This window comes from Cydia pomonella, chromosome 12 (assembly GCF_033807575.1).
Source record: "Cydia pomonella isolate Wapato2018A chromosome 12, ilCydPomo1, whole genome shotgun sequence".
Taxonomy (NCBI): Eukaryota; Metazoa; Arthropoda; class Insecta; order Lepidoptera; family Tortricidae; genus Cydia; species Cydia pomonella.
Window position 1 is genome coordinate 15,732,734 of NC_084714.1, and position 24,237 is coordinate 15,756,970.

The 24,237-nt window shown below is 35.6% G+C and overlaps 1 protein-coding gene across 1 annotated transcript in view; it reads right to left on the reverse strand.

The window, feature by feature from the left end:
• LOC133523708 (uncharacterized) overlaps positions 1-24,237 on the reverse strand; it is a 215,318-nt gene that overhangs the window by 73,854 nt on the left and 117,227 nt on the right. The window contains exon 3 of the mRNA XM_061859391.1: positions 8,440-8,540. Coding sequence (XP_061715375.1) covers positions 8,440-8,499 — 60 coding nt within the window. The 5' untranslated portion in view covers positions 8,500-8,540. The remainder of the gene's footprint in view (positions 1-8,439; positions 8,541-24,237) is intronic.

Sequence of the window (24,237 nt, forward strand, 5' to 3'; positions counted from 1 at the left end):
GGAGAAGGCAATGAAAGTTTAATGAGCGACGACCATGTACCACAAGACAGGGCGTAGAGAGACCCCCAAAAAGGATGAGAACATCCTCTTCTTACAGATCCTAGTCTCATCTGCAAATTATAACCTGTCAGTTCTACAGTACCATTATGCCAGATATCCTATTGTTATCCAGATCTACTATCGATACCACATTCAGCAATCGTAGAAATGTAACAGTAACTTGTATAAAAATAAAACTACAAATATCTGAAGTAACGACGAGACTGCTTCAATTCAGTTCAATATAAATCGTTGGAGAGTTAACTCTAGATTCTTGACATAGAACGAAGTTGAATTTACTTGTTCACGAGGCCAGGAACAGAGTAGATTTTTCTACAGTAGTTTATCGTCAAACAAACCCATTCCGCGGGCACAGGTAACTAAGTGACGACACTGACAGGTCTACGAATGGCAAGGGACGAGCAGTTTTTGCGTCTGATATTTGAAAGTTGAAAGCGAATCTGAAACTTTCGAAGTTAGTTTACGGTCCTGTGCTAGAAAGGAAGCCATAAGTGCCTTTATAGTTCACGTCAAAGAATAAGTATAGTAAAGAGTAAAACACCTACATAATATTAGATACCTTTTTATGCCAAGGCCAATGGTTATCGCAGCCTATCATATGGGCGCTTGCAACTCTAATGAATTTGCACTAAAGGTAAACCCAGCTGTAAAAGTATCCACTTTATGAATGAATTTCATTAATAAATTAGGTATGCACCTATGTAGCTCGCTGTACAATTCCAGTGGAATATTTATAATACGATAAACGATGAATGTCGATTACCTACAGGAACAACAATAAACAACGCACATCATTTATAAATAACGATAATTCTAAGTTTTTATTGAAAACAAAAAACGATCACGTTCATTCTCTTTTAATTATTTAATTCCTCAATTATGGTTCCTTTCTATACCGAGTCCAATCTACTATTGTTTTACACAATTTCAACCGCTTTTAGTAGTTTTCTCTAACGATTTTCGTATTAGAGGCAATCAACTAACTATTTAGTGGTAAGTTTTCTGTTGAAATGTGACCCAAAGTTTAAGTTTGTTGATATTTGGGTTGGGTTTGGACCCTTTTTGGGAATTTGACCGTCCATTAACCGTCCGTGTTTGCTGTATCTATACCTCATCTATTACATCCTCAATTGTTACGGAGCCCAGGGTCTACTATTCCACTTTTTTCATTAATTTCTAACGTCACGGAATTCGTATGTTTTAGCAAACAGTCAGCAAAACTATTAGCGGCCCCGCATACAAATACGTACAACAAATATGAATGCAGGGGCGCTAAGCTAATAATTTTGCTGACTGCACCTAATCATTAAAACATTTTATGAAGGAAATTCACAGACTTGTATGTATCAGCAATCAGTCATTTTTATTTTAGATATAGAGTAGTTGGTCATTAATTATTTGTAGAAACTATCCTTTTAAAGTTTCCGACGATAACACCGGTATACGTTTGCAATATTGGTAAAACTGATAAGCTATGGCACGTCGGCGTGCCTTCGTTCATTTGTACAATTTGTTTACTAGTAATGATTGAAACCGACAATAAACTTCATCCATCAAATAAGGTATGCAAATACTTAACCTCTTTCAATTCAATAAACTCAATTGTTGCATTCAAATCAAAAACTGCAAACGATCCATATCATTTCATTTCAGCCAATCTATAATAATCCTTACGACTTTAACTTAAGGTCTTGTAAGGCCGGCCTTGCAATCAATGGACCACATCCATATTTATCGAATCGTGATGGCTTGATTAGAGATTTGGAGCACAATACAGAACCATTGCGTGAGAGACGAAAGTAAGGTCGTTGTGGGTCCGGATGGGACAAGGGCATCCCTTTGTGGCGACGGATTGTGCATATATAGCATATGTATAGTAGCATAAAAAGGTTATGGAGTATGGAATTTTACTCTATGTATTAGTATAAGTTCAGTGCTGGCTAAGTATACTTAATCTTCGCGTTTTTTTATAGTATTTTTTGAGCGGAGTGATGCATTTGCACCACGCATAAACTTCTTTTAACAAGTTTCAGTGGTGTACCTATCTTAGTTTTAAGTTCTTTGTGTAATTTGTTGTGATATAATGAAAAAAAAGGTAAGGTGAAATTTGACGATAGTTTTATTCCATGAGAAACCCAACTTATAACGGCGATAAAACTTACAGGCCAATTCGAACGAACGAACAGAATTATATAGCGAAATGCACGACAGCTAAATAATATCATTTAGATATCATTCTGATGTCAAAGTACTTTCGAATTAGCCGGTAATGACCCTTTAAGGATGACTCACGCTGACCAGGCCGGGGCCGAAGCTTAGTTTTCTATGGAAAGCACCACGTGATCACCGATCTGCCGTCATAGAAAATGACGTGTCCGGCGTCTAGTCCCGGGCCCGCCCCGGTCTAGCGTAAGTTATCCTCTACACTGTCAAGCTAGGCTTCTGGGCATGCCAAAGAAATAGATACACGATTATACACAAATATATGCACATTCGAAAATGTGAAATTAAAATGTCAGAGAGTTGCTCCTTATAAACTTACAGCTTAAGGTTTGTATAAGTAAAAGACCACCGAGGAAAGTCCCTATCAACTAATTCAACAGGTTAATTAATTTGCTAACTTGCTTTTCTCTATGCCTAGTAACATATTTCTCTTAAAACGAGTTAGTACAGATATATCGTAATGTTCACCACTTATCTATTAAGATCAAGACCCTTTAAAGATCCTCTCTAATCAAGTACGTACTTAACACGTGAAAGCGTTACTGAGAATGTAATTACACCCCAGTCACATTATATCGTAAGAAAATTTTCACTTTTCTTCTGTTTTAACGCAGACTTTCTTAATATAAAAAAGTACTAAGATCTTCACACGGTATTATGCTATTCATCTTACTTTTAGTGCATCTTTCGATCTAAACTGGTAATTATACGTCATGAGCCTCATGATTCATGATTGTCGTTTCTTTTCGCGCAACACGTTGTCACTTTTCTTATCTAGGGATGATGTATTTGTCTTCGTTACCTTTGTGCCATTAATTTTCGTCAGAAGCGTGTCTATTTAGAGTATTTTTCTGCACTAGTACCTACACTTATACATATACTAATACGAATATGAATTAAAATGAATGATTACTCTTTACGAGTATTACATTCTGCATAACAATTAAGACTTAACATAGACAAAACACATTACGTCTCTTATTTATTTGTATTATGAAGGCAAACAATACGACATTTTCATGCCGTTATTTACATATAGTAGTTTTATATTTAGTGGCAGTCGTAGTTTTATTAAGTTATTAGTTAAATCTTCTTTTTGTTTATATATTTTATGTACTTTTGGTTAATAAATAGTTTTAATAGTTTACGTTTAGTGAGGCTGTCTTCGTATACATGGTCCATTGGACAAACCCTGAAATCCCACGTAGGGTTACTTCTCAGGGATGCTCTGACGTTAATATTTTTTTAATTAGAACAAAAGATAAAAAAATCAATTTTTCGAACAAAAGTTATTTGCAATAATCGACATCAAAAAGAAACACACTGTGCTTTGGCAGTGTTTTTGACAATTTGTTCGAAATATTTGATAATGATGACATTTTTCAAAAGTCAGAAGCTTATTAGTGTCATAAATAAAAAATTTAATCAAAAAGGTTGAAGAAGGTTCCATACTATTCTTTGAGGATATTACCTTAGGAGCTACTAATACATACAGGCTGCTCCAAAGTAAAAATTGGTAATTTGTTAATTTCTTCGAAACCACCACACCGGCTGTTATGATACTTTGTACACTGGTTCTAAATACCCTAATGCATATGTTCATTTCGGCTTTGTCCAATGGCTAGGGACACACTGTATAAAATGTATTAATTTATTATAAGTAACAATCATTATGATACACATCTAAAATCACTATTTAATTGTTTACAGCTATTTTTCTTTTTTTATTTAATTTCATTAACATTTTTTCCTGTATGTTATTAAGGGTTTAAAAAGGCTTCTTCACTAAAGGGCAATGAAAACCAAACACTTTATAGTAGAAGAGTTCTATAGTAAGTGGCTCGTTTCAAATTGCTCCTGAATATACTACATACTAGTACAATTACTGCTTACTTTTCGAGTGCAGATAAAGCTTACATAAATAAAGTCACGTGTCTACACAAAGGTAAAATGTGCAAACAAAACACGTATGTTAGGTGCCTAATTGCGACCCTTCCTTCCGATGCAGTACGGGACGGGACGGGTTGGGTTACGTTTGGTTATGAATACAGAACTGACAGACGGCTTTACATTTAGAGTAGGCATAAAAGGTTGTGTCTCAAACTGGCATAGCTCGGGCGTCGGCAAACTTTTGAAAGGAAGAGATAGCCGTAGCAGTAATTATCAGTTATAGGAGTTTCAAAAAGCCAAAATATATTTTGTCGATACTAAAATGTTTTTTTTTTTTTAATAGCCTATGTTGTGTCCCATTGCTGGGGAAAGGTCTCCCCTTTCTTCCGCCACTCATCACGGTTTGGTGCATGCCAAAAGCGTTGAGATCATCCTGTTATCTCTTTTTTGCTCTGTCCCACGTGATCATCTTTATTCTTTTAATTTAGGTTATTGCTTTAATATTTGTAGGTTTAAACAAATACTAAACGCTATAATAATTACTAAATAGTAGGTTAACCATTATTTCTGCCTGTTATAAGGACATAGTCTCGTTGAATATTTTAACTTATTTTAATAGTGTACTTCTTAATACCATAATAATATAGTTTGAGCTTATTAAACATCTGAGTCATTTGTAATATTTAAATATAATACATTTACGTATAATTTTTATGGTTGACTATTTATAGAAAATATTATTCTTCAAGCGTTATCCCCGTGATAATCAAATGCCGAAAAATATTAAGTAAATTAATAATATTTATGTGGTGATAGCATTAACAGCTCTGTATAATTCTAGGCCACAAGACGACTTCTATCTTTGCGTGTTGGATGCCAACTAAATGAATAATACACATACATTAGAATAATACATTGTCTATAGGAAATTTTACGATCACTAGACATCGGAGTTTTCATCGCACGGTAAGATTATGATTAGCCATGGAATCGATATTAACATTAAAATTAAAGTCATACTCATCCCCATACTCAGTTAGTAATTTCGCCCTGAAATGCCTTTATAAACATTCTAAGTATTCGCTTCTAAGTAATTAAGTATTTAAATCATATATATTATAAAACAAAGTCTCCCACCGCGTCTGTCTGTCTGTATGTTCGCGATAAACTCAACTACTGAACGACTGAAGGGATTTTCATGCGGTTTTTCACCTATCAATAGAGTGAATCTCAAGGTTTTGTATAACCCGTGCGAAGCCAGAGCGGGTCGCTAGATATAAATAAGACGTAATTATATTAGAATTTCATAGCTCTTGCTATATTTCAACTTAATCACTTAGTAAAACATACTATATTGATATATATTGTTGCAATATAACTGATTGTTGGTATGAAGCAGCGTTTCATAAGAGATCTAGATGAACTTATTATAATTTACCAAAATTTGTAAAGGCCGAGCTTTTCAAACAAAGCTTTTATCGACTCCATACCTCACTATGTATAAGCTTACCGTGGGATGAAAACTCCAATGCCTAATGATCACGTCCGATTCTATCCAAATACCGAATATCATTTTAAGAGCTCATGGACTGTCCTGGATGTCCTGTCACAGATGAAGCTACGTTTACACTGCCTAACACGAGAGCACGTCCACAATGCAATTTCAATTTACCTACAATATTGGATCCGTTCAAGACACTTGACCTAAAACCATAATATTGTCACAGGAACAATATACGTGAGATTTTGTCATGAGTATAATAACAGGCATATACTGGTTTACTGTTCTTGTTGAGAGCAAGCAATTTCATATACTCGTTATTGTTAATATAGGTCATCTCTATTCTATGCTATATGCGAAATGTATGAAAGTGTGTCAAACACTTGTCCGACGTGGCAAATATCTAAACTTTTTGGGGACCAAAGTCTCCACCCCAGTCTCTTCCCAGAGTAGCTATCGTTACCAGGCAGTTAGTAACCGAACGGAAAGAGTTATACAAAATAACACAAATCCTTTGAAAAAAAAAAACCTTTTTGAAATCTGAGACAGTAAGATTATTCTGAAACCGATATCTTATTTTGGTAGCCGAAAATTTGTAACTTTTTATACTTTAAAGACAGGATTAAGCCTTGACTATTCTAATTTTATTTCATTTTTTGTTTGTATCTTCAACTAGTACTTCTAATCTGATTCTAGCTCTTATCAGTAACTGAAAATTAATATTTACTTGGGCTTTACTTGTGAACAACACACATTAAACATAGAAATTCAAACTTTACTGCATTTTTAAACTAAATTTTAAAATAAACTTATGTAAATAATGCGCATGCATTATGGTGCCTAGTAAGCAGGCATATTTATCCAAAGTGGATATATACGTTATTTCCTGTGTCCTATTATCGCGACAATTTTTAATGCGTTGCGTCAATTTTTCTCACAACTGTAATAATTAAACTAGGTAAGTATACTCGTGCAAGTCAGCTTTGTCAGTAGAAAATGGTGCGAAATTTAAAATGTGTATTAAGTAGATTTTTCAAATATGCCGCCGACAAAGCTATAGCTTGCATACTATTTCTGAACTACTATTACAACACGTTCAATATTTTAGATGGAGAAATATCTAAGCGAGTAGTAGCTTCATAAATTAAAGATCATTAAAGTATTGACAACATTATTACAAATTGGAATTTAAAATCATACGAACGTAGAGTTAATAGCAAATATACTTACTTTTCCAGGTAAGTACTAATAAAACGTGTAAGTACAAATTCATTTCGTTGCTATTGCTAGGTAAGACATGTTTACCCAGCGTAAATATGTTTCGCGACGGGACGTGATTTATGAAATAATTCGCTTAAGGGATATTTACTTACAGGTTTATTGAGCATAATGTAGTAAATATGGGACACTTATCTAGAAATTGTTAGGCTTTGGACGGCATTGTATGGGCATGTTAAATTAGCTGAATTACACTATTATCGGTCAAAACTACGAGTATACCTAATTTTCATGTCAAAATTGATTCTATAAGGGATTATTTCACATCACAAAAAGCGAACCGGTGATTTAAGTACCTATTTACTCATATTAAGCACTCATCTAGAAACATAGGTATTCCGAATAATATGTAAAAGGTACTGTTTATCACGTTATAATGGATATTTTTACGACCGTTGACACACATTGCGCTATCAAAGGTCTAAAAATATCCAATTCAGAAAATAACCTTACTTAGCTAAAATAAACGAAATACGAAACACGCCACTCAACCCTATCCTTTCGCTTACGTAACCCGAAGTCAGGAGATTTCAAAAACAATAAAGCGAAACTAAAACCTTTAGTAGAACCGGGACAGTCCCGCCCAGTGTGGTCACAGTACCCCGTAACTCCCACAGGGAAAATTAAGAGGCTCCGAAATTGCTATTCATGTATTCCACGGCTCATGTACCGCGTGAAAATATAAAAGGATGTGCTTCGCTTTTTATCTCGAGGTTGTTCCAATTTTTCATGAACTCATGGTTACCCTAATTTGGAGTATTTATGAGTTTTTATGCAATCAATATCTACTGGAATTTAAGTGATATGAAGTCTGCCGTCTACGCTTTAAACGTACATGTTAAGATTAATTAAACTGGGGTACGGAAATGAATTGTTCGTTTAAAACAAAAGAGTATGTAGGTATGGGTATATATACCTATTGTAAGTCTCAGGTTTAGAATACATTACACTACATTACATTATATTACATTGTTTATGACATATGTATGTATGAAAAGGCACATATTCGCGTCTCAATCTTTTTCCTTTTCATTTCACGCTTAGACATTTTGTTTAAAGTTACGTATATTTAAGCCAACCATTATTAGAACATTCTGAAAAAATATAATAAAGTATTTAAAATTGAATAAGTTCTATTGTATTACTAATTATACTTTCATTGTATAAATATTATAATTAGTACATATAAGTATAAAATTTTACTTAAAATCAGTATGTGCAGGGCTACAACAAAAATGCCTAATGTCCCTTCTTCTAGATTGGAAGGTCAGGTGCTAGCCGCTTTTGTAACAACCAGTGCCCGCCAATTCTTGTGATTAGGTTGCCAAACAAACCTAAAGCTTCCGTAGGGAGTCAAGGCAAAAATTCTGAACAGCGTTAGAATGACGATGATAAAATGCTATTCTCTTATTTTATTGGACTAAAATAAAATACTAAACCAATTATTACAACAACGCCATCTATCATCTCCGCGCGAAACCACTTACCCTTTGAGCGTAGCAGGGGTCCAGTGGCCCCGGCCGGAACATCGCCGGCGCTGCTGCCATCTGCCGGCTACCTCAGCTTGCCCTTCCACCGAGACATCGCTCTGGAACAAAAGAAAAAGGGTTAAGAGAGGTCACTAGGAGGTTAACGTTTGAACGAGTATTAATTATAAAAACTACCTACTAGAAAATTTTCAATCACTATTTTTTATTAAAAAAATTCAAATTAAAGATGCTGTAATTTAGTGATGCTAAGTATTTACTATTAAAAATAACCGCTAATTTTGTAGATTCGAATAAAGCTTCGAAATAAGTCAAATAAAGAATAGATAGAATCTTTCTATAATTATAAACTATTTTACTAGAACTCTGGTACAAACTATTTAAAAAACTTTATACGGATAAAGCCTTGAAATGAAATCTAGCCTGATACAATTTTATCAGGACCAAACTAAGAGTTAGCAACGGACTCAATGACTTTGCTAATAAAATCTAGAATTTACCAGATTAACCTATGTAACTTGTAATTAACTGCCCTTCCGGCCCGATTCGAAGAAGATTAAGACACGTTTAAGATCTTGGAAAGATCGATAACTAAACGACATGTAAAAATTGACGTTTATTTCGATTCCCCTGTGATCCCACTAAGATCTATCTACGATATTTCTAACGTCAAAGTGACATTGGTTGCCCGAATCGAGCGGCTTCTGTCAATTATACGACATACAATCGTTATCGTATTTCATTCTTCGAATCGGGCCACAACCTCTCTTTTCACTGTGACCGTTAAAGAAATTAAACGAGTTAGATATAAAGGAAGCGCCCTAAGTATTTCCTTATTAATAGTTTCCACTTTTGTTCGCACGTAAATCTAATGACACAACACAATGCGTCGCATAATCTTTCTTCTTCCAGGTCTCTTTCACATGTCGTTGTAATATCCACTTTATTTTGATCGCAGTAAAGTTTATTTCATAATGACATATTAAGCAAAATACGACTTAGAATGTGAGTCGAATGCCCTGTTATGCGTTATTTTATTAGTTTCGGATATTAGCGTATCCGATATATCCGAAACTATAAAGATGTGATTCAGAGAAATGTGACCTTTGCAATAGGTAATAGAGCTAAAGTTTTTCAGATGTTTTACTTGTTCATTAAAATCATTTAGAAGATGTATTATTTAATGAATAGGGTAGTTTCCGTGGTGTTCTCCTGCTAGTCAAATCAGTTTCTTTTTTTAGAAATCTCAAAACGATTTACCAATATGGAATTAATACGAAATCTGCCATAGTGACGTCACGAGCATATCACTTACTTTTTTAGTTCTATCCGATTTATTAAATTGTAATTGTGTCAAAATATACAAGCTACCTATTCCTTTCTAATTATTATCTGGAGTGCTTTATTTCGTGCATGGTGTGGAATTATTTATTTGAAATACCTATATTTAAAATAAATTATTGGGATGTTTCCTGAAACATCCCTATTACCGGATGTAAACTATCATTTGTATTAAATACTCAAACAAAACTACATAAGGACAGGCCCTATCGAAGAAAAGTAACTTATAGTCCGACTAAGATAACTCTGCATGCCATTTGCAAGGACAAAGTGTGGTGAGGCCATCATTAATGTAAAATTTATATGAAAATAAGTATAACGTTTATGAAAATAAGTATATGTTCAAGATCGGTGTAAAGTTAGCTTAGACATCTACTAGAGCCAGACCAAGTCTTCAGCGCCTTTTCTAGCACAGACATGCTAGTATTATTTAAACGTCATAATGTCATAGGGCTAAGCTTATGCTGAGACACAGGCGACGCAGTTCCTCACAGCGCAGTGCAGAGCAGATTATGTAAAGTCGTAAAGTATAGGACGTCCTTGCGCCGCACCGTGCACAGCTAAAGGACGTTCCGTACTTTACAAAATCTGCTCTGCCTTGGCCGAGTAGCCAACGTTACAATCGTTCACGCTCCGTAGCGTATCGTAGCTATCTCTCTCTATCACTCTTCCATATTAGTGCGACTGTGACAGCTTAGTTGCGTTTCGTTCGCCACGGAGCGTGAACGATATGCACGTTGGCTACGCGGCCTGCGTCGCTTGGAGCTGCATCGCCTGCGTCTCAGCATACGCTTAGCTTAGAAGTTTGAAGTTTCAAATAACACTTACATGCCTGTTTATCATCAAAATTGCTGGAGAGTTATCTTGGTCTGACTCTAGCTTAGCATCAATACTGTTGACATCTGTCACAACCAAGTCTAATTGAATAACAAGCCTTTTCAATTCACCGACGATGCGACAGACAGAACTGTTATTAAAATATGTAAATAGCTTCCTTCCTCAGCAATTAAAGTCTACAATCCTGCCTCGCTGAATCACGGCATACTACTACTCTACTCCTAAAGAACATAATTTATATAGACCAGAAGTACACATAAGTCTTTCTATACTAGAGTCGTACTATTACTAGTAAACACTTAAATTAAAAAGGTCGCAAGCGCCTTAGAGTTGTACAGCGGTTAAGTCGTTTTAATTAAAGGTGCACTATTACCGTGCCGTGCGCAGACGCCGATGCACTCTGGGTCATTGACCCCGGGTTCCCACAAGCTAGGGTCTGATCTTATTGTGTGGCTTCCGGTAGCTAGGTAGGAGACAAAAACAGGTGGAAAGGTTAGTGTGGGGAGGTGACTTTTAACGTGGTACGAGATGCGCCAAAAATGAACAACTTCGCGTTTTTCATATTCTTTTTTATAATAATCTCTGTAACATTATTATAATTATTACGATCTATTCAGTAATTCCTTATAATCTATTATTTATTGTACATACATCAGCCTATCCTACTCCAAATCGGATTGCGGACTATACCTACATCTTTTTTTTTGCAGAACTTTCCTCGTGACATATTTCTTCGCCGAAAGCTTTAGGTGAATATCAAATGACCCACGCACATAACATTACATAAGTACATAAATTTCATAAACAATCATTAGTACTATTGTTAGGAGCCAGAATTCGAACCCAAGATCTCCGGATTGGCAGTCACACGCCCTTAACCAACTCTATAGATTATATCATTCACGATGACGCTTGCCTTGAATCGTAGTATCATTGTTATTTAGAGTTAAATTTGACAAATCTGCGCGTCATCGTGGATGACACGAACTACATTTTGAATTACCTAGCTGCTATTTTGAAGGCACCGTCAGCAATACTATACGCTTAGCACCTTTGTATACAAACTTCTATGTGGGGGGGGGGGTCACTTTTTTCTCTGGGGTTCTCTGCAGCTGCAGCATACATACATAATAATAATAACATATTTTCATATTTCATATTACATTCTCTTGGGATGTGCAGAACAAGTTCTATCTATCAATCTATGTACATTATAGTCACATACCTATACTGTTACATTTCCACATTAAGATACGAATACATTATATCTATAGTACAAGTAACTAAGCTCTAGAGTACTTACTCTCTATCTATCCAGTAGTATACTTATACTACTGTATAGATAAGTTAATATGACATTCAAAGTAGGGCGTGGTATCGTTGGACCTCTCAACTCAACCCACGCGAAGAAACTGTACCAAGAAAGGTTAGAACGGTGTTTGGATAGCTTTGTTTATTGGAAACTGCAGGCTAGTCATACTTAAGGCCATAAGTAGTATAATGTAATGTTTATATTTAGACTAAGATGACAATGTTCCTGTTGAAGAAATTAATATATTGAACCATAAAAATATTAGAAGTACATAGAGTGCTATGGAGTGAGCACATTAGTTTTGGTACCATAACGCTTATTATTTTCGTAGTCGACATCTAGCATCGAGTAGCGGAACTCTCAGTACTGCTACTCGACAATAGATATCGCGGCAAACAAAAATTCTAATGCTCAACGATTTTCCGCTAATATTATAACCAGAGTAACCGGAACTCTATTTTCAACTCCTACGCTTACTCCGTTTGCCGCGATATCTATTGTCGAGTAGCAGTACTGAGAGTTCCGCTACTTGACGCTAGATGTCGACTACGAAAATAATAGTATTTTTGGTAACAAAACCGTTGTATGGAGTGAGCACTCTTGGTCTTCTTAATTCTCTTTGATTGAACGTAAAAACGTTTCGGGTGGTAATCTTTGGTGCTTTATGTTAGCTAAATTGTTTATTTATTTAAATTTACAATTGTACCTTAACATCTAGAGCCACAGCGACACAAATTGGGAGACAGTAATACTTATATATTGACATTATATATAGATTGGCCAACTGTAAAAAATGCACGTAAACTAAATTATGTCAAGAGTAATTATTAATATATATAATCTTAATATAATCGTCGCTCTAATATATTTTTTGAGACAAAATATTGAAGTTTTTTTTTCTATAAAATGCGTTCATTGTCGTTTAAGCAATTATCAACAATTGACATGTTTTTTTTAACGTAAATACAGAGTGAAATTATTATATCTGGCGAATATATGGGTCATGCTGAACAACTTTTACTATGGGGCCAACCAACACAAAAATGTATGACGGCAAATTTTTATTTTCGCGATTTGGTGATTGGCCCCATAGTAACAGTTATTCAGTATGACCTACATATCCACCCCTCAGCGTATGGTCAAACATAACGATTTCACCCTGTATGCCGGAGGCAGGTTAATTTTATCCTGATAAGGCTAAAAAAACGGAATTATAAGGCGCATTGTACAGTCAAGTTATTAAATATCACCACGGACAAACTGCCTTAACGATGCTCAATGAACTGATTAACTGAAAGTGAAAATGTATGAAAATGGCTCCGGCAGCTGTCATCCTGAAGAAAAGTTCCACTTACCACACAAGCAAATTTAATGAACTAAGCAACCGGCGCTTAGTATTACGATCTTACCTGTACGTGTAAGTACTTAGCTTAACATCGCTAAATCTCCTGCTGCAGCCATGTGCTTATTAACTTAAAAAGATCTTTGAAAAGGTTAATTACTCTTTACGATAGAGTTCTTCCGGTTCGATCCCTGGTGTTTGATATTCAATGATTGGAAAAGGATGATTTTTCCAACGCCTAGGTATAATAAGACACTGCAAAACTTGTTCGAAACAGCATAATAAACTGATTGCAGTGTTTTTTCTTAGAATTGTGGTTTACTTGTCTAAGTAGTTTTTTTATAGGCACTATCTAGGCGCTAGCCAGCCCCACGTCCTTTCTCAGATCATACGTAAATTTTAGCATGTGTTTTAAAGCGTCTTTTTACGATCACTAGGCAAAAGGCTTAATTTTGTTTCATCAATAATTTGTTTGGTTATTCGATTTGATATGTATGTTCCTAAAAATTGGCTTAACTAAAATAAAACAATTATTATAAGTATATAATCCCTCTCATCTCTCACCGTAATAACCCTACGGAGATTCCCTACAACTAAAGACTGATTTTACCTGCTGTTAAACTAATAAGTAACAGTACTATAAAACTTAAGCATCCATAAATTCCTTCCTACTAGAAAACCTTTTTACGTGTTTTAAATGTAACTTAGATTATGATATATGAATTTCCTTTTATTATGGATAACCTTTTTAGCCTTTTTTATTAATATTTTTACGTGTAATGGGCTTTTTACATACCCTGCCACAAAATAACTTGAAAATAAATAAATATGCAAGCAGATTTTCATGACCGCAGTCAAACAAATAAATTAATAAAACACATTTCCCCAAGTAGAGAGCGTCAAGTATAGGAAACCCTATTTCATATCAAGATATTTATTTATAGTAGGTCTTGGAAGATATAACTAGTAGGTACATAAATGGATGTACCTGTTGAATTAAGGTTTCAGAGTGTGCAAGGAAGTGGCGCCTAAATTAAGGCCACATTTACTCAACCTATGTCGGAACAATTTCAAAATAACACCATTCATGTTTTTCACATAAACACTACAAAAGCTGCTTCTTTTATAATAACACATTATTATAGTAATGTTACCTTCCGTAAGGTCAGTCCGCATTATGAGGAAACTGCGAGGTAAGCATTTAATTGGTATAAAAACATAATTACTTAGTAGCTGGCAGGTGCAAGGCTCTCTAGTTAGACTAGGAGTTACTGAACTAGAAACTGACCGTCATGGTTCATCTGTTTTCATGAGAACTAGACATTTAAAAAACTTAAACACCCTTCGTCTATAACAGAGCCGGTATGATTTATTTTAGCTTATAAAGATTTTTATTGTAGCTACACACGTACATTAGTGTAAGTAAGGTATGCATCTATGGGCCTGAGTTGCCTGAATATAAATATTTTTTGATTTCACATCCATGGAATAATTGCGCCCAAGTTGAAATAGATAGACACACTACCTATTTCTAATCAGCACTCTTCAAGGGGAGGTATACCCAGGTTTATTTTTGATTCGATTAAAGTACCTATCGAATTCATTGTATATAGGTACTTGATTGTGTAGGCAACCGTTTAGCTTTGTTGCTAGTTAAAGTTCTGATATAGCAACACACGAATACAAATAAGTACAAGAACTTAGTTCGAGAACAGTGGAAGAGGTTGGAGGAGGTCTATACCCGGAACGGGTCCAAACAATCCCGGTAAGGGCATTTATTTGTGTGATGAGCACTGTCCTTATAATATTATTATAATATTATATATTTTATATTACTTAGTTCATTTGATATAACATATTTTATTTAGATAATCGGATACAAATAGTACAAATTAGGCATCGGTATATCTCACCGTAAAGTTTCGAGTAAAATAAATGCATATGAATGAATGATTGAATGAATGAAATTTAATCCAGAAAATTATTTCCATATACATTATACATTTACACATAATTACATTACATAAAGAATTAAATTAAATTAAAATTAAATTAAATCAAATTAAATAACATCCTAAAATTTAACATTATTATGACATTATTCTGCCCATAAGGGTAACAGTGCGGCTGGTTTATATTAAATTTAGCATAAAATTGCATAGACAAAGCGTGTAATTTCACATGATAGGAAATATGCTTAATGATCAAGAAAATTATAGGTTAAGCGCATACACAATAAACTAAACGTATTGCACGATAACTTCGAACACTCTGTCATGGTTACATTTTAAACTGTCGTAGGCATCATATTTAATTAAATACTATATATTTATCTATAATGGTCTTATTCTGATTAGAGATATCAGAGGTATCCTAAGTTAAATGCTTTTATTGTATTTACTTTTTTACTACTTCTTTGATATTTGCGTGAGGTCGACTTAACTTTATTGTGATTTAAAGTAGTAATAAAATAAAGTACATTTATTACTTAAAATGATATTGTAAAATGAAGTTATTATTTCAAAGAGAGTAATAACATGCACCAGCAAAGGCGCGAAACGCGTAGGTTACGGTAATAAATGTTATAAATGTTCAATTTTACCCACACGGTCGCTTGATGTCCAGTCGGGCGAAATGACCCACCCGCGATTTTATGGCCACAATAATGAGATAAGCATATGATCAGACATCTTGAAAGAGAAGTATGGCTTTTATTTACTTATAAGGTTCGGTTCATACATGAGGGTACAACTAAAATAATTAAGAGGTATATTGGGACCACGTCAACTCTGGATGACGTTTGGAATGACACAATATGGGTAATATTGAAAGTTTCTGGAATGAGCCACTAAGAGGTCACGCATTGAAAATGTTTATTTGTTGAAAATATAATTTATTGTTGCGACCTGTAGAGGAAAACAAATGCCCGGGTTAAAACCGAGACCTTCGGTAACACTTCAGTCAATAAAAAAATAGTTTCGTATCTAATACGGTTTTTAAGAATCCAGGAACCTAAGTATTACGATTGTATACAATACTTTTTCTACGAGTCATCAAAAATAATATGTTTTACTATAAACCCTAAATAAGTAATGAAAATTGGTAAGTATCTAAGTAGACAAAATACATAAACGCGCGAGCAACCGTTGTATGGGAGCGCGGCGGCACGTGATTGGTAATTTTTTTTTATAGTTGAATACAGCGTATCGAAAAAAAGGTTTATAGTTGAGTTGGGAGCCCATACCTGAAAAGTATGCAATTATAGTTTAGTACACGAAATCTTAATTCAACTATTACAGTCGACGAGTAGGAAAAACTTGTTTGAATATAAAGTAAATACAGGCATATCTATACCTCATGTCATTGTCTGTGCAAATTTTCATTACAATCCACCACGTAGTTTTAAAATGAGAATGAAACTCGGTTTGTTCAAAGGAAGGAAGATCAAATTCGGCTGAATTTGCTGTGCACATGCTTTTTTGATTGGTCACTTTTTTCAGATTAGTTCAAGAAGAAGGCGTAGGTACTCAAATCGAGGCCAATGCTAAACAGTGGGTATCAAAGGCTGATATGGTGATGATGATGGTCAAATGTTGTTTTTTATTTTTTCTTGTAAAAACACCCGATACATTTCAAGATGTCAGATCCTTTAAGTTAAATTACGTATTACGCCATAGGACATAATTTAGTCGCACGTAATCGAGGACGATTTATGCATTTCGTTATGCAACCCCGGTTATGCACCGTAAGTTATGCATTCGTTGAATTAAAGTGTCATTTTTCATCGTAATTGGGCGCTTATTGCTTCGATGGTAAATATGGATAAATGGTTTGGAAACTGACCAAGTTAATTGGTTAATTGGACGTATCTTATTCTCATAAATAAGAAATGAGAACAAAAATATTCAGGTTTATATTATAGAAGCGATAGCTATTGACGATGCGTGAATCACCACGCTGGATTGTGTCGAAAAGGATATAACGAGGTGGGACTTTTAGATTTATGCAACATTTTCACAAACGAAACACGACATTATCGCAAGGAAAAAATGTGTCACTACATAGTCGTATATTATAAATATTATGTACTTACCTATTGTACTTAGATGACACAAATGTCTTTTGCTGTTATCCTGTCCGTAACGCAAGGGACAAAAGTGAATTGTTTTCTTACAAACGTGTTTGCTATTAATACTCCTATGTTCCTATCGGGATACCTGCTCGATCTTGGCATAAATATTTGTATGCCTAATGGCAAAACATGGTGATACGCTACCATAATTATAAGACCTATGGTGTACCTGTGTTTACAAATAAACGTATTGATTGATTGATTGATACCTACACGCAGGAACTACTTTTACATATTGCTTAATTAGTTAAAATACAAGGTTTATGGTTTTACTTTTTTTAAATCATACTTTAATAATAGCAAAGGCGACATTGGCAACTACTTCTTGTACATTGACCCACATATTTTTCGAGAATATATAATGTATTCTTCTGAACGCGGTCGCCTGTCTGTACTTCCCCAATTCAACTGCACACAATATCAAACGTATGTACCTTTGCATGCCTAATATACATATTAACATGATGCAATCAAACCTCGTACACCTGACTAATTTATCATATACATATTAAACACGCATGACAATACTTCGAGCGATAAACAGATCTCGGCCAAGTGGGCGCGCCCACTGGAGAAATGCATAAAGATACAAACAATCACTGTATATACCTATCTACTTATAATGCACAAGTATCACATTGCATTATTTAAATTACGTTCCGACTTGGAAAACATAAGGCGAATTTGTTAATATAATAACGTGAATATACTTGTACTTTTTAGAGATTTAGCCATTTACCATCATTCCCGTCGTCATCTTTAACATCGCAACTAAAAAATAAAATATCTATATAAATCTTAATTATTCTGATTTGCGATTTGATATTTGCCAACCTTTTGACACGGTTTCCTCTAAAAGTACTAAGTATTTTATAAAACGTAGTGGTTGACTGCTGATAGCCGAATGGTTTAGTTGAGTAGTGTTAATTTTAAGTTTAGAGTGTTCACTCCATACAACAGTTTTGGTACAAAAACGCTTATTATTTTTGTAGTCGACATCTAGCATCGAGTAGCGGAATTATCAGTACCGCTTTGGTGCAGAAACTGATGTATCGAGTGAGCACTCTATGCTTATTTCTTATTTCTCTATGCCATAGTACGCTTAGGGCTAGGTGGATCTGTGGTGGAAGATTGTCCCCAGATATTTTCTGGCTTCATGTCGAACTCGTTCTGCGTGCAAGAAGCGCGTTTTTGGAACCGACTTCCCCTTAATATCATAAAAGCGGCCAAGTGCGAGTCGGACTCGCCCATGAAGGGTTCCGTAGCATTTATGAAGTATAAAAAAAAAACTACTTACTAGATCTCGTTCAAACCAATTTTCGGTGGAAGTTTGCATGGTAATGTACCTATATCATATATTTTTTTTAGTTTTATCATTCTGTTATTTTAGAAGTTATAGGGGGACACATATTATATCACTTTGGAAGTGTCTCTCGCGCAAACTATTCAGTTTAGAAAAAAACGATATTAGAAACCTCAATATCATTTTTGAATACCTATCCATAGATATCCCACACGTATGGGTTTGAAGAAAAAAAAATGTTACAATTTTGTGATGTATTAGGGCAAAGGAAGCGTAGCCGAGTGCGGAAATTATAGAGCAATTAAGTTGATCCCCCACACTCTTAAAATATGGGAACGTGTCCTCATAGAGAAACTAAACAGTCTCACAAGTATCACTCCAAACCAATGCGGATTTACCCGAGAGTGGGTACCACCGACGCCATTCATACGGTTAGGACCTTAAGTGATAAATATAGAACTCTGAAGAAGGACCTTCACTATGTCTTCATAGATCTGGAAAAGGCATTTGACAGAATACCCAGACAACTCATCTGGACAGCACTTAAGTCTCAGCTAATACCAGAGTTCTATATAAAGTTGATCCAAGATATGTACACGGGTATCACAACCCAGGTTATCTCTCCTGCGGGAACTAGTATACCGTTCGAGGTTAACGTTGGGGTGCATCAAGGTTCAACTTTGAGCCCTGTCCTCTTTAATCTGGTCATGGATTACATCACCAAAGGCATACAAAAATTGGTACCGTGGAATCTCCTGTATGCAGACGACGTGGTGTTAATAAACGAATCTCCTTCGGGGATCCAGTCAGATTTAGATCAATGGATGACCGCTTTAGAGTCAAAGGGCATGAAAATAAGCAGATCAAAAACCGAATACATGCATTGTAACTTCACGGGCAAAACCTCATCCCAATCGTTAACCATCTCCGGGGTACCCCTGAAGAAGGTCGAATCATTTAAATATCTCGGTTCCTTGATCACGTCAACAGCGTCTACCGAGTCCGATATCGAAAATAGAACAAGAGCAGGATGGTTGAAATGGCGATCCCTTACTGGCGTCCTGTGCGACCCAAAGATCCCAATCAAGACAAAGGGCACAGTATACAAACGGGCAGTTAGACCAGCCCTGCTCTATGGATCCGAGTGCTGGGCCGTGAGACAACAGGATGAACAAAGAATGCATGTAACGGAGATGAAGATGTTGCGCTGGTCAGGAGGAGTTACAAGACTGGACAAAATAAAAAACACGTATATAAGAGGCACTTTTAAAGTCGCGGACATTCGGAACAAAATGCGCGAAAGCAGATTGCGATGGTTTGGCCATGTTCAACGCCGTTGCGATGACCATATTACAAGGAGTGTAACCACCGAAGGTGCTGGGGTCACAAGGGGGAGAGGCCGACCGCTGACAAACTGGGCTTCGACCATCAAAAAAGACCTACTGACACAAGGCTTGACGCCGGATATGACAAAAGACCGCCAAAAATGGCGCCAGAGTGTTAGATGTGCCGACCCCAAGTAAATGGGATAAGGCAAGGATAATGATGATGAATTTTGTGATGTATTAAAAAAAAAGACTACTTACTAGATCTCATTCAAACCAATTTTCGGTGGAAGTTTGCATGGTAATGTACATCACATCATATATATATTTTTTGTTTTATTATTCTCTATTGTAGAAGTTACAGGGGGGGGGCACATTTTACCACTTTGAAAGTGTCTCTCGCGCAAACTATTCAATCGTAATGAATGATATTTTTTTTACTACGTCGGTGGCAAACAAGCATACGGCCCGCCTGATGGCAAGCAGTCTCCGTTGCCTACGTACACCTGCAACTCCAGAGAGGAGATACATGCGCGTTGCCGATGATGTTGATAATGATGTTGACTGGAAACATTCGCGACAAACTCAACAATCTATGAAATAAACTTGTAATCCAACACTACAACTTTACTACTCACGCAGTACAGTTTAACCGGTGACAGGACATTATAATCACGGGTCAACCTCCTCTGCACATACTTAACTAATTGCGTACTATTAATAATGCCGTCGTGTCCTTATACAGAGCTTGGTATGGTCGCATAATGCACAGGCAAGACAGGTAGGCTCGTTAGCTATTAATCTGTTACCAATACCCGCCCCTTGACCATGAGGAGTTAATGAGTATTGTGCCTTTGGCTAGTATTAAGAAAAGCATAAGTAGTTTGTTTTTCAACAAGGTAATTAAGATACAACATTTTAAAATAGGTAGGTACCTGTCTATAGGCTCCTCTACACGATGGCCCAGCGCTGGACAAGCCAGATGGCCATGCGATGGCGATGGCTCCTCTACACGATGGCCCAGCGCTGGACCAGCGAGATGGCCATCCGTTGGTTGCGAGCACGTACTACGAGTATATAATGGGCCACGTGTAGATGCGTACACACCATCGTTGGCCCACTACCTTTGATGTGCGGACAAAAAACCGACACCGTGATGGCCACCCCATCGCCATCCCGCCGCGTCATAAGTCTTCTAACTCCACTACCCTCTCTACACGCTGGCCCATCTTAGTAGGCGATTGTGATGGCCCATCGTATAGCGGAGCCATAAAACAGTACTTTACTGCGATTGACTTATACCTACGTCAAATAGGGTCGCAATCTATTTTTATTTTATATTGACTATGATGTAAGTGAAAATATTGATTGTAATTTATTTAATGATGTTTTTTAATGTACCATTTAAAACTTTGACCCTTAGTAAACCCTAATGCAATTGATATACATAACTAATAAATAAATATTATAGTGAAAATTGTTCTAATGTCTTCTTTCAAACGGTTTACTTACACCTTTTTTAATGTTCACTAATACAAGTTTACCTACTCTTCTAAACAAATTCAGTAGAAAAAAGCAAAAAGAAATAGCGAATTTTATCCGAAGGTTAACATTTCATTAACATATTTTCCCCATCACAAAAAGTGCACAGCGACGCTAAAGGAGTTTTGTCTTGAAAAATTGAGCATTTAAGCATGTTACAAACTTTCAATTTATATTTACTTATGAGTAAATGACAAAACCATACTCGTTACACACCATCAATATTCCGCCGCTAACCAGGCCAACCTATAGGGAGACCATAGACCACGTACATAGACAATTTTCACTAAAAACTGCATTGACAGTCACCGTGCACGCGACTTTCTACCAGAGAAACGAACACATGTTAATGCTGCCTTTGACGTGTTGACGCGTACGCCTATTAGGCAATATTCACGTGCCTCGTTGTATGGGCGAGTTACTCGCAACGGATCTACGGTAGTGGAAAATATAGGTTTATGGCACTGGATGCCGCATAATCGTTTCGTTGTGTATTGATTTCAATTATAATGCGTCACGCTTACACAGACTTAAATATAAACAAGAGATCAACGCACTGCAGCTGAATGTACCTGGGTACATAAATCGGATACCGAATGTAGTTAAAAAAGCAATTTAATAAATAAAAAGAACATAAAGTACAAAACAAATAAACCTTTGCGCCGGGGACTATTCGGGGGGAGGGGGGGGACTTGTAAGCTAGTCTTAAGTTATAATTGTTTTGTTATTTTTTATACTGACATGCTTAATTTCGAATAAAAACATTTGAACATTTAAAATAAATGAAAATACTATTCTTAAAACAAAAGTTCAACAAATTATTATTCCGATTATTTTATTTTTATTTACTTAAATTTTTATTGCACAAAAGATAATACAAATAAACAAAAGGCTGACTTAATGCTACAAGGCATTCTCAACCGGTCCACCTTCAGGCAAAGCAAACAACTTGTATGCGGTGCAACAGTACGAGTAATATAAATGATACCTGGGTACAATACATAAACATATAAAAAAAAACTAAATAAATACACATACATAATAAATCTGATGAAACAAACCAAATAGAGACGCTAAGAATTTGCAATTCTACTACGACGTAGTTAGTCTATATTATAGTTTCGACGAGTATTGAAATTAAACATTCAATCTTGTGTCTTATTTTCACTTTTATATATCGGTATCAATTTTGATTTTCTTCAAGTTAGCTGATTACTGAAGTATTTACTACTAATATTTTTCAAAGATCAGAAACTCAATAAGCTCTTCGATTTTACGTAATTTTCATGCTTCTTAGGCCTTGTTTGTCTCTCAACACCAACCGTTCTTATTTCTCCCGCAAGCCAGTTACTCGAACAATCCAAACGCAGCCATCAGCTCTTCCGAGTAAGGAGTGATAAGTAGGCTCATTGGCCCATTTACTTCTTAACGCTGCAAAAACGAAGCGACGACAGTGACCGTAAAACTTCACATACGCTACATATACCATCGTCCACAATGTTAACCGACGGTTCTTAGTCCTTATTGCGACCACATAAGGTTCAGCAGTGGCCAGTTATTTCAGTTAATAGTGTTGCTGTAAGTACATACTACTACTGCATATGCGCTGGAGATGAAAACGGTACAGGGAAATCAGTCTTTTCTTCAGATTACTCGGTCACAACTATTTAGTTACTAATTAATTTTCTTTAAATGTATGTAAAAAAATAAACGATATCGTTTACTCTTTTGAACGTGGCCATCCTTTGCTTAGTTCTATGTAGTTGTAAATTATTTTCTTTTCCGACTTCGTTTTTGTTGTACATTTGAGTACTTACTCTTACTTACAGGTGCTTTTTAACAGGTCTATGCCAAAAGAAATGCTATGATTTTAGTATGTCTTCAGGTAGGCTGGTGGGTGATGGGTGGGTAATGTTACTGTTATAATGTTTGCAATATATTATCCACCATGGCGTAGAAAGTCAGAAACTACAGAGCCGATTTTGATGAACGGAGTCCCAATGTTTTTTTATTAACTTAAAAAAGAATTTCCTAGAAGAAAACCGTAGTCGGGTTTCAGGTTTAAGTTTTGACACTTTTTATAAAACTGCTCTTAAATATATATATTTAATTTTAACAGAACATACATTACACTACCACAGTTTATAGTTCTAAAACGTTATCAAAAAGGCACATCAAATTATCTCACGTTCGTATCTGAAGCCATCACACGTTGTCACGTATTTATATTATAAAAGTTATACTTATTGCTAGAGAATGATACATATTTGACCGTAATATTGCGTACGTTTGTTACGTTCATGTAACTCGCAAAGTCTCACGCCGTTGGAACAACTATTCATCCAACGAATTATTCAAAAAACAACCTTATTTCAAGAACTTTTACATTAATTTCGGATTGTACCTATATAATAGTGTATTACGTAACTGAACGTGTGTATTCCGTATCACAATTCGATGGTAACAACGATATAAACGCGTTAATCGAAAATCAATTTCGGTTCAATTCCGGAAGTCGACGGACTAATAGCCAATGAATGAGTGGAAGGCAATTTCATTGTGATTAACTATAGACATGACGTTATGTACAGGCTTAAGGTGTTTTTTAGAGTTCCGTGAAAAGGTTCGAGGGTGTCAATAAAAGCCTATTTTATTTAGTCCTAC